Source organism: Stigmatopora nigra, chromosome 19, assembly GCF_051989575.1.
Source record: "Stigmatopora nigra isolate UIUO_SnigA chromosome 19, RoL_Snig_1.1, whole genome shotgun sequence".
Classification (NCBI taxonomy): Eukaryota; Metazoa; Chordata; class Actinopteri; order Syngnathiformes; family Syngnathidae; genus Stigmatopora; species Stigmatopora nigra.
In genome coordinates, this window is record NC_135526.1 from 7030751 (window position 1) to 7043609 (window position 12859).

At 38.0% G+C, this 12859-nt stretch overlaps 1 protein-coding gene across 9 annotated transcripts in view; it reads left to right on the forward strand.

The window, feature by feature from the left end:
• cadm2a (cell adhesion molecule 2a) overlaps positions 1-12859 on the forward strand; it is a 120051-nt gene that overhangs the window by 86255 nt on the left and 20937 nt on the right. For all 9 annotated transcript variants that reach the window (XM_077741446.1, XM_077741448.1, XM_077741451.1 and 6 more), the window contains 5 exons: positions 2280-2432; positions 3965-4102; positions 11025-11186; positions 11262-11352; positions 11897-12075. In XM_077741446.1, coding sequence (XP_077597572.1) covers positions 2280-2432; positions 3965-4102; positions 11025-11186; positions 11262-11352; positions 11897-12075 — 723 coding nt within the window. The remainder of the gene's footprint in view (positions 1-2279; positions 2433-3964; positions 4103-11024; positions 11187-11261; positions 11353-11896; positions 12076-12859) is intronic.

The window sequence follows — 12859 nt, forward strand, 5'->3', positions numbered from 1 at the left end:
CTTGGTAGTTTTGCTCATTTTGGCCTCAAACAAAAGACAAATGATTGCCTGTTTTCTAGTCTGGTTCACAATCCAAGTGTTGTGAATTTGGAGGATCACTGGACAGTTTGCTGGTCCAATGTCATCGCACACAAGAGGATAATAGTCATCGCAGTGGTGCCGCCATCATTATTTTGGGCACCCAGCCACAAGATCAAGCCCCATAGTGTTCCGTGTGTGTATATATGTTTTAAAGGCCTTGTCTGTTGGGGTTTTGGAAGCCTATTAACGCGCAACAAAGTGCCATCAGACAAACCCATTTTTAGATGTCTGCCGCCGCGAGAAACATTGGGGGATTTAATTGGGAAATATTGTCGGAAAACAGCCTCCCGAGCAGATTTCGGTACAGGAAATGTTTTAAGTTGGAGTTAGTTTGATGAGTTTTTTTCCTGAAAAATGTTGGTCCTTCCTGAGTTGTACAACATCAAAATCTTGACATGAGGTTCCATTAAATATATGTTATATTTCTTTCTCCCCCAGGCTTTTTTTATCCTTGAATTTTGTAGCATTTGGTCTAGTTATGATAACTTTTCCAAGTGGTTGAATTTGTTACTTGAGTGCATTTGCACTGTGTATTCACATCAGGACACTCTTTTTGTTATGGTGATTCATAATTCAGATGAACATTCTACATAAGGTTAAAAACATGCCACATTTGATACTAAAAGCAAACAAGACCTTTTTGACCCTTTTGCATAGCTTGCAACAAACAATTTCTCTTTTTATGGGCTTTTTTTTCTCCTAGGAGACTGTCTGTTTTTTCACAGCTGTGTGTTTGATCACATAAAATGTAGATTTGTTTCAATTCCATATACTGTATAGCCACTTTGGGGCTCATCTCACAATAATAAGCTACTTCAATTTGTCCCTAGTTTGATTGGAATTAAGCATTATTACCATCACAACTCAAATGAATGTTTAAGTGATGCAATGGCAAGTTAAAAAAAAAAAACATTTGCTTTAAACAAATTTCCCTTTTGCAGCTCAGTAAAATCAACAGCATGCCTCCGTTGGGAAAATACTGTAAATGCTGGCTACTGAAATTAATAAAATATTCAAAAACAGCTGTCAGAATCACACTACAATGTCTGAAATTGATCCGAGCCAATTTTGCTGTAGTCATTGTAAATGATTCATATTTTTAGAAAAAAGTTATTAAATAGTGAGCACATCATTGCAAATAGATAAAACCTAAAATACCCTTTTAAAAATGGCCCATATTTATACAGTAACTATGACTATGATTGTTGGTTTATTTTTTATTCCCGGCTCCATAATTTACTAACAAGCATGATTTCACGGGCACAATCATATGATGTTTTTCCACATTTCTAAATCCAGCTTGAATCCAGCCTCACTAGGAAAATGATCCTGCTGCTTTTTGGCATGACAACTAACCGTATTTATGTGCCTATAAGCACAGAACAAAACACATCAACACCACTCCAGGCTTAATTAAATCAGTATCCCGTAAAGTAAATGATCCAATTCATCAGCAATTGCTGCATTTTCTGCACAGATTTATCCTAGTCAGTGTCAAATGGGAAGTTGCAGCCCAAATATGTTAACCACACCACGACACTACCAATCCACGACTTTGAATCCGCAATGTGGGCGTGTGTCTGTGTGTGTGATTGAAATTCTTGTGATAGAATTCATTACCGAAACTGCGACTCAGTCTGACATTGATTTTTACAGAGAACCCAATAACGGCTAAATTGTGGCATGTTTAGATATTTTTTTTCTCTCTTCCCAAGGTGTGAATTTCACCGATGTGACAATCCAGGTCATTTTTGAAGTCATGTACATTGTCAAGTTTGAAAGATCTTTAAACCAAGCATCTAATTTCAGCCAATCCATTTCAGTTCCCTGGTGTTGCCAAAGTCTCATTAGGCCTCTCTCACAGCCTCTTATTGCTCTATTGATTTCCATTGGTGTCTTTTTGGAGGATAGCATCTTCATATAAGTAAAACTTTGTGCAAAGACTTTGGGAAGACAATGCATGTACGCCATTAGTTTTCTGCAGTTTGGGGCTCAATTGATATTGGAAAACTTTTAGAATGCATCTAGTTTTCCTATTGAAATTTTTTTCAATAATTATTTTTGACAGTATTATTTTCCCATTTAAAGGACAAGGGGGTCCTTAATTGTTTGAGGTGGGTTTTACTCTGTCTTTGGTCCACTGTTATTAGCCTTTAGCACAAATGAATGATTTGGTGGTTTTTTATGTCTCCTTCCAGCTTTGAGGGACAACAGAATCGAGCTGATTCGTGCCTCATGGTCAGAGTTGACCATCAGCATCCATGATACCACGCTGTTTGATGAGGGCATGTACACCTGTTCTCTCTTCACCATGCCTGTCAAAATCGCCAAAGCCTACCTGACAGTCCTTGGTAAGTTAGTCCTTTTTTGTGTTGTCTTTAGATTTCCCCAACAACAAAATGCAGCAAATTATATTGCATAAAAATTCAAGTTCAAAGCAAAATGCTTTCTATTGACCGAATCAGTTTGGCTTTGATAATTCTTACCCGTGTTTGTTTTGCTGAGAGGACAAACACATTTATTACGCTTAAAATGAGATGTTCCGCTTTTCCTAATAATTTCCACATACAAACACACACACACACAAAATCCACACATACACACTCAGCATTTTCACTAATGTTTGTAATCATCATCATGCAAAAACATTGTCTTTTCTCGCCACTCGCCATATTAACTCGCCAATTAGTTTTTGCTAATGTTAATAGATGTGCTCGTGCACTCTAGGCCCATTAGCTGCCTTGCTTTGTTAACAAGCATTCAGAGAATTGCACAAATTAAATAAGATTGCACAGTAGTGATATAGAGATAAATATTTTCACCAGGCTGCCCAATAGTTAATAGGACACACCTACTTTTGGTGATGTGGCAAGTTAAGGGTAATCAGAAACATTATTACAACTACTCAAGCTCGCCTAAAGGGCTGATTTAATTATCGATTTAAAAAAATAATAACTTAAAATGTTGTGGTTGCTAATATTCTAAGACCATGTAGTTTAAAAGTTAAATGATTTACCATTTTTTAAACAGCCTGCTGAATCCCTTTCAAATCACCGTTCTTGTTGTCTTTACTGTTGATGGTGTGTACGCTATATAGTTTTTTTTAATTGTGTTTTTATTCCAAACTGTACCACCTCAGTTGTAGTTGACTTTGGGAAATCAGCGGTAGTATAGTGACGGTAGAAGTAAACTGCAGAATAGCACAACTTTCAAGGACCATTAAGAATCCTTTAGATGGGGGTGATGAGACTGACAAGGCTAGACTGAGTCCCTGTCACTGACTGACAGAGCTTTCAGTCTCTCTGCTCAAGGCTAACTTTATTGCTCGCTGACAAAGAAAAAAGGTACTTAAAGAACTCATTGCAATTATGGCAAGATCAAAGAAAGCTGTACATAATTAGTTGCAGGACTGAAAATAAGTACATACATTGGCAATAAGTGTTATCATTCTAAAGCAATTATTCAAATAAGAATTATTCTCTAATACTTACAGGTGTTTATCAAATTGTGGCCATATATACATTGTTTGTCTCTGCAAAACTGACGCATAAAGCAACATTTCCATTAACATTTAATCATTTTTACTTTAATACATGCAGATAAGCAGCAGTTACAGACATAAATAGCATACTACAACGCTCATAGCCCGGAATATATTCCGTCTGTTCTTTGGGAAAGACTGACAAGTCAAACACCAATAGTTGATACCTCATTATGCCATGTCATGTACTCCATCACTTTCACTTTCAGCAGTTTCTTGGGTGTCAGTTTTTGAGCATATGATCATAATTGCGCCCCCTCAGACTGTGCTTCACGGGTGTCTAAGGGCGGGATTTATTTGTAATAATGGAGTTTTTTTGCTGACTTCCACTCTATCCTTCAGGGGTGCCGGAGAAGCCTAAGATTGAGGGCCTGATGAAGCCTGCCGTGGAGGGTGACCAGATCACTTTAACCTGCCTGACTCGTGGCAGTAAACCTGCAGCAGACTTGCGCTGGTTCAGAAATGAAAAAGAGGTTAAAGGTAGGTAACCTTTCTTCTTTTCTTTGTACCCCCTTCTTAATATTGTGGGTTTTTAAGAATATTTTGTACTACTATATTTTTGAAAACAGTACTGACTTGGTGTCTATGGAATATTAATAAGTATTTAATTTGCGTTTTCTAAATCAACCAATGTTGCCATTTGTGGAATAGTTTGCATTTGTGAATAGTCACTGTCCCAAAAGTTAGTTTTTTTGGAAATTAAACAATTAAACAACTGAAATTAGTGTCTAAACACTAACTGGAAATGTTGCATTTAGAAAAAAATCTTACTTGCGCTCCAAACCAAAATAATTAAAAACGAATACTCGATTAAATAAAAACTATCATCTTTCTGAAGCTTCGATCAAAATCTCACTTAACAAGTTATTGAGTGTGCAATGGCTGAATGAGATGTCACTTTCTATCAGAGTCAAGCATAGACTATCGCCATGTCCACCCTCAAGAGACTTTGTCCCATTTTTTTCACTGTCAAAACACTACACCTTCTCGACTATACTATGAAAGCGTTTATTGTCGCTTGCCACAGGATATCTTTGTCTGGCCGTGGCTGTCTGCAACTACACTGTTTCTTCCCGCCCCTCCAGCCTCAGCTTACCAGGGTTCAGATAAGCAAGGAGATTGAATCAGATCAATGTTGGCTTCAAGCAAATGTCATTACACATTTCCATTTAATTAGCTACTCTAGATACATTCACACATCTTAAACCTTTCTGTCCCGAGCTTTTTTTTTTTTTTTAGTTGAAGCATCACAGACAATCTAATAGCTTTGACATTTTTCATTTTAAGAAAAAAAGTACGCTACACAACACCAAGCATCTCTACAGCTCTGTACCATCACATGCAAAGCGGTGACAGTCAAAAAGCACCAATATTTTCTACTCAATTTAAACAGTGTGGCCGCTAACATGCCGTGAAGGTGCGAAACAACAGATGGCGAGCACTATTCCAATCACTGCCAAGGTCAGAAATACTAAAAACATGCGCCACAATAAACATTAAATGACAAAATAGGGTAGGAATGGACAAAAAAAAAATAGCAAATCTCTCATAAAGGACATCATCCCAATTCAAAGTCATCATCATTGATTCACATGATTATGAGCTGCTGTTTTTCCTCGCCACAGAGATCATTTCAATCTCTCTCCGTATTAGTTTCCCTGGAAGGAGAACCGAAATGTCAATTGAGTTTTTATACTTTAGTGACAGACACTTTTATCACAGAGATAGTCCTTGTACGAAGAAACTTTGTATTCATAGTTCTTTAACGTCTACATGGGTGATTATTACATTTCCCAGTGGTCCACTTAAGAGAGGAGAGATCCCAATCAAACAAATGGAAATACATCCAGAACATAATTTTCTCTGAAATTACCATAAAGGTTAACAAATGCAGCGACACTCTCTAAAATGCTCTTAGTGAGTCGCATTGAAGGTCAGAATGCTATTATCTATTCCAGTAATGATGTGTGCGAGCATCTTTTATCCTCTGTATTCCACCAAGTATGTTGTATTATTACTTCTTACCCTGTGACAACCATCAGTGGTGATTGTGTTCTTTTGCTGTCTCCCAAGTCCAACCAAAACATTTTTCAAAGCTTTCAAAACAGGGAGACAGTTTTCATTAAAAGAACAAAAACAAGCACATCACTATCATGTACCAGTTTTTCCCCTGGTAAAAGAAATTGCGGCCCCCAACAGAAAGCACCTTGAGACTTTATACAAACGTCAGATTAGAAGATTGCTGTCAGCTCCGCTATTGGACTCGTCAGGAATTTCGATCCAGGCGATGTTTCAACCCACGTTGGGTGTCTGCCATCGCGCTGCCTCTCTCGTTGAGTTTAAGCTGCGACAGCTCAGCCCGCTATCTGGCACTAGCGCTTCCTGGGGTCCAGATAAGCTGGCAGATAGGATCAAATCAATGCTTGTTTTCTACGCAGTTTTAAGCAAACATCACTGCATATTTCCATTTAATGGCGTGTGCATGGGAGATCATATTGACCACGTTGTATTCCTTTTCACTGATCAATGCAACCTTTAAAATAGAATGCCTTTAAAGGTGTATCATTTGGGATTCAGCCAATATTTTCTGGAAAATACTATCTCCAACTATTTGTAAACTCTCTTAGTGAGTGGCATTGAAACCGGAATGAAAGTTTTTAGTTGAAGTCAGTGTTGATTCTTTGGCAATTAATACAATAACAACAAAAATCGCTGGGCTAGTTAGGCGAATGTTTATTTTGGATTCCCTCTTGTGTGTTTTTGTTTTCGTTTTCAACACTTAGTCCAAAAGAAGCACTAGGGGAAAAAATAATAATTACAAAGTGCGAGCAGTTGCTCACAACACAAACGGATGACTGTTTTAGGTCAACAAAAATAATAATCTTTTGAGAACACAACAAAAATGTACATACCCGATAGTTTGCTAATATTCACACAAATATTGTCTTTTTTTTCCACCTAAGAATTAATTTTAATCTCGGAGTTTGTAGCTTTTCCGGTATAAATAATTGATAATTTAATCATTTTCTAATGGTTAGGAATTAGATTTTAGAGACTAACAGTCTAGACTGTGGTAGGACAGACAGATAGAAACATAATTTTTATTACTCTATCGCACCAAGACTTTCAGTGACGCGCCAACAAAAAAAAAAAAGCCGGCAATCAAACGACTGAATGAATACAGTGCAAATTTGATGTATTATTTATATTTACAAAATTAGGGTGTTCATGCTGCTGAAAAGTAGGGCGGCGTCTACTATGAGAAGCCACCCGATGGCAGGAATAAGTGATGATTCTGACATATTGTTTTGGGATCTCTGGGAATAGTGACGATTATATTAGCAGCACGGGCAGCGGAGCAGTTCGTCACCCTTTGCCATTCATTTAGTACACAACCTATGCAAAGTGTGTATATCTGTGTGTGTGCCTAAGGACGCAATAGACAGATCAAGCCGATAGCCTGCATGTAAAGTTTGTGTGTGTGTGTGCTGGTGGAAAATCCAATATTCTGATTTCACCCCTTTCTTTGTCCCTTCAGTCACCAACAAGTAATGATATATTTCTATCTCAGCTATATTCCAAGACCCAGAGAGACCTGTGCCAGTACCAGTGCAATGTAGCACTTGTTTACACACCACTGATGCAGGGGGCCACATGAAATGAATATTTATTCCAAATAGGGTAGCTATGTCGGCAATCAGATGAGTATTATCATACTGTGTGACCTGAACAGTGGAGGTTATTGCTTCGTTGTGATATTTGATAGCTCCATTCCTAAGGGGGCTCGAAGGAGAAAACAGATTTGATTTCAGACTTGCTCCGAGTCACATAGTTGTTCTATTGTCAAAGTTGTTAGTCAAGGGCAAAGTGCTGCTGTTGTTGCCGCATGCGGACTTTCCCCACTTATTTAGGACGCTCGTCCACCAAGAGCTCAATAATGACTGCATAACCTTTAGAAATAGTCCCAACTAGTCATTGTCCTTGAGAGGTAGATGTCATTATTTAAGAGGTTTCTGAGTATTCTCCTGTCAATGAGAACTACATGCTTAGTGGCATAGTTAAGTACCCTTTCCAAGCTTAAAAAAAAAAAGAAATGTTTTCATCATTGTTGTTGTTGCGTGCCTCAGTCCCTGGACTACATTCATAGCATCAAGAGCCCACTGAGTGAGGTGGAGTGGATCGATGACCATTAAAGATGTAATTCCGAGATGGCTGTTGCAAGCCACACTGGCATGAATAAAAGATGTATTCACACAAAAGCATTCGTCCCCACTCTAAATCACAGTGCTTTACAATTACTATGGTACAGTACATTAATTGAAATCAAGGTAGTGATAAAACTCAGATTTAGTGCTTTCTTTTTTTTTAAACCAAATTAACTCCAGTATCTTCCTTTCGCCACTCATCATTTTAATTACCAGAAATGCAGATTTCACAGAAATTAGGATGAGATATGATGCAGGTTCATACACTGTATATCACTATAAGTCTCAGATACACTGTAAATATCTCCACTTGGGTTGTAGTAGAAATCAGAGAACCGTAATTGGATACTAATGCTTTTGCTGTGGATGTCACTTTATTGCTTTCCTGTCTATGATTTCATAATGGAGCTTCTTGTTGGAAAATATCCAATATTCTATATATAAGTAAATAAGATTAAAGCCTTTCTTAATATTTGAATCCACAGATCATGCCTTAAGCTCCAGTAAAATCCATTTTGAATGCTCCTTGACATTTTTACACTTGATGAAAAAAAATATGTAAATGATTCTATTATCCAGGGTCAAATGTTGTTCTGTTACAATCTTGATTAACTATACAGGCAATTGGTAATTAACATTTTAAGTTTCTTGACTACTATTCAATTTAAAGCAGACCTTTTATTCAAAACTAAAATTCTTTGACTGATTATTAGAATCACTAGCATTCAACATTACTGCATAGGAGAAATGATTTTATTCAATGTAGTATTTCCATTTTGTGTACATATCTGTATGTATGCAATGCAATACTGCAGTGCCGGTGTATGACAATGAGAATCGGCTGGCTCTGTGTCCCAAAAATAAGACTGTGACACCTCCCGTCTTAACCTATTAGAATCAACATAGTGGAGGTGGACAGCCTGCCAAGGTGCCAATGCCCACAGGACCCACAGGTCTTTTTCCAAGACCCTTCGTTTCATGAAGACACTTCTCAGGCAGTGAATGCTTGGGGACTTCCGTCAGAGAGGACATTGTGGTATAGATCTGCCTGGCGCTGATAGAACTGTCTTACTTTTAACAGTGTTCCCTCGGCCATGGCAATGTCAGTAAAAAGCACAGTCAAGCAAGTAAGGCCGGTCAGGGGACATGTCACAACATCTGAAACAATGGACATGGTACATTCAGTGAGGGAACTTTTATGCAGGTGTTTATCAAACAGAACAGATTGGAGTTCCAATTTGTTTTCTTTGAATGTTGAGGTCTTAGAGAACAAATCCACACAGATTATTAGGCGTGGAGTAATTAACATAAACAATGTTGCACACAATAAAAGAGCTTCTGGGACAAAGACCTTGGCTAGGAAGGAGAGAAAGTGATATGCATCGTTAGAACAAATGAAGGCTATTAATTTCCAAATGAGGAAGGAAAACAGATGTTTCAAATTCTACCAAATAGACTTTCTTATCAAATGGCAAAAAAAAAATCTTTCATTCAGTGTAATGGAAATATTTTAATGAGCACAAAATGTTGTCACACACTTACTGAATGTGTGTTGACCAGTAATACCTCAAATGTCCATCATGTTAGGAAATGTACTCATTTTATGATATGATCAATATCAATGTAACAAATTTATATAGTGGCTTATTTTTTGCTTTGTTGAGAAGAAAATAGGCGGGGGATGAAATGTTTAAATGCTTCATCATTTATAGCTGTGAATTGAGATGTTTGGAAAATTATCAGCTTCTAAAGAATGGAGAAAAAAATATACTATTTTAAAAGCCATTACCAACATGAATATATCCACAGTAAAATATCCTTAATGTTGTTTTTAAGATTTCTCAATGATGCACTCCAATGCAGCACTGCAAAATACAATGGTATTAGTTCAAAAATGTATAAATAGATATAAATGTTAAACTAATATCTGTTTAATATTTTCTAGTGGCATTTTAAGGTGGCTGATTTTTGCCTTTTTTCTCTAGTATATTTTTTTGGAATCACCCAGCCGTTTTTCCATTTTCACCCACTCTCTGGATGGATGCTGCAAGCGCTGCAGAGCTGTCAGTCATTTATCTCAAGTGGGAGGCGAGCTCATTGGCTCGGTATAGGGAAGTGACAGAACAGAATTGTTGATTGACATGTTGGATACCATCGAGCCGGACAGACAAACAGACAGAGAGCGAAATAAGAAAAAAATAGTGGATGCATTCGAGTCTGGTAGGATGGTTTGAAAAGTGGAGCAGATGAGCTCACAGTAGGGATGCATGGGGAGAATAAACAGTCTCTTTAGGAGATGCAAACAAAAGGTGGCCTGCACGAGGGAGGCGAGTCCTCCCTTGACTGTTCTCAGAATACACAAGTAGGACACTGTTTTACAAAAGAGAACAACAACAAATGAAGATAAACAACTAAGCCCAATATACACTCACCACACGCTACATTAGATACACTTGCAAAGTCTAATGAGATATCCGTCAGTCACACGGACGACAGTCTTGCCAAAGCTTGTTAAATGAGATAGTAATAGGAGTAGGACTACATTGAAGTGATCTTAATTGAAAAGACTTTAAAGGAGTGCCTACATATCAGGAGCTGCCTCATTTCTTCTACCGTCTCATGTCCTCCCCTTTCTTAGCCGTTTAAGAGTCCTTATTCTTCAAGGTTGGAGACGGCAATAATGTCTGGTTATGTTTTGTTCCGTGATGAAATAATGTAGAATATTTGAAATGTGTGAAAAAAAATCAAATTTTAGGCTTTTTTTTTCTTTAAAGTGACAAGGCTTCTGTCAATGGAAAGTTAGTGAAAGAATGCACACAAAAAAATGTTTTAGAATCTTTTAAAAACACACAATTGTGAATAGGTTGGCATCGCTATATATTTGTATCGTTTGTTCATTGTTCCCTCAAGGTAGAAGTGTTCTTATATTTGTTGCGATAAAAGCTGTAGTCACAGCCAGTTCTCTTCAAGATCAAATGCGTCTTGTGTTTACAGTTTATCACGGCCAAATCTCAGCTAATCTAATTACATTAACAGAGCACTATGGATATCTTGCCTTTAGATAATGCTGCAGTATGCTTTCCCATCTGTGTTGTATGGATGTTTGCATCGTCTGCGTAATCACAGACCGTAAAGCGCGGCATATCGATGCGTCTCGGCGTCGCATCGTTGACACTCTTGTGGCGCTCTCCGCACAGGTGCTAAAGAAGTGAATGCCAGCGGGAACACTTTCACAGTGCGCAGTTCGCTGCAGCTCCACGTGGACAGAAGGGACGACGGCGTGGCGTACACCTGCAGAGTGGATCACGAGGCTCTCCTGCAGGCACCACAGCAGACCACCGAAGTGCTCGAGGTTCACTGTGAGTGTAAAGAGATGCGCTACAAATGAAGAGATAAGAGGTCTGTTCATTTTGCACCTTTTGTGTTTGTTGCAGATGCACCTCGGGTGGAAATTGCCCACTCTCTTGCTATTCCTCAGGAGGGTCAGTACCTAAAACTGGACTGTGTGTCACAAGGAAATCCTTCGTAAGTCACCAATGTTTAATGATACATTAGATTCATCCAATGATGGATATGCTGCTGTTTCTAAAGTTATTTTGTGTAAAGAAAATAACTATAACGACTGTAACCCCGCAAAATTGAAAGTATTCCATCCCAGTCAAATATATAAAGAAAAGTATTTTCTACTTTTGGTCCGTTTAGCACGGCTGATGGGTCAATGAAAGTGGGCTGTGACAAAAATGAGTAAAATCCCATTTATTCCTCATTTCAAAAAGTAATGAAATACCCATACGTACCGTCCACATAAATTTGGAAGAGGTAATCATTTTCGGTTATGGTTGACCTTTTCAAAAGGCTGTTATTTTTGTTGTTGTTTTTATGGTGGCTGCATTTTTGAGTGTTGCTTTCCTCTAATGTACAATGACAAATACTTTTGGAATAAGCATTTATTTTGCTTTTTCTTGTATTTGGTATATAGTTTCAATGTATGCAGAGATACATCGCCACCACTGAACCCAAATTACTTAATCAAAGGGAAGCAATGATAAGTATTAATCGTTCTTTTCAGGCCGGATCCTGTGATGTGGACAAAAGATGGCGTGGAAATTTCGGACCTTGGCAGGGTGATCGTGGAGGGTCGCGAGCTCACATTTACGTCACTTAACAAGACGGACAACGGGACCTACCGCTGTGAAGCTAGCAACCATCTCGGTACCAGCAGTGATGAATATGTACTCTACGTCTATGGTGAGTCCTTTCGGGAGGCGGTTGGGGGACAGTACGCGTGATGGATTGTGTTTCACGGAATGGCAATGAATATTTTCTAATAGGACACCATCGATTCTCAACTAACATTACCACTGAGTGTTTGAATTCAGTTGGGTTTTCCAGAGTAAAGGTAACCTATAAAAATGGAATGTATAGAGAAAAGGTGCTACTTTAATTTACGTTTGATATACAAGTAAATTGATTTTGTGGTCACACAAAACATATTAAAGGCATAAATCAAGATATGACAGTCATTATAATACAGGATGACTTTCCAATTCTCAACTTCAAGTACTTTTACTTCATTATGTAGTTCATTTATTCATTTTTTTGAATTGCTTATCCTCACAAGGGTTGCGGGGGTGCAGTAGCCTCCCCAGCCAACAACAGGCAGCAGGCAGAGGACACCCTGAATTAGTAGCCAGCCAATTTATTATATACTACTTTTTTTGTAATGACATTCAAGAAAGGTAAAATGTCAAATAACATTATCTTTGCAGTTCCAATCAAGTTTTCACTAGGGATTTCATGATTGAATTTGAGCCTGGAACAAGTTCAGCTCTATATTATTGTTATTATTATTATTTATATTGCAATAAATAGGCAGCCAAGGAAAATGAGCCTATATCCTTTTCCCATGGATAAAATATGTACATCCAATAAGGCACAGTGCCTGGTGCAAATGGTTCTGAAATGATATTTTAGGTAAATAGAACATTTTAAAAAGCGAAACTGGTTTTAGAGCTTCCCGCTGTGCACACGT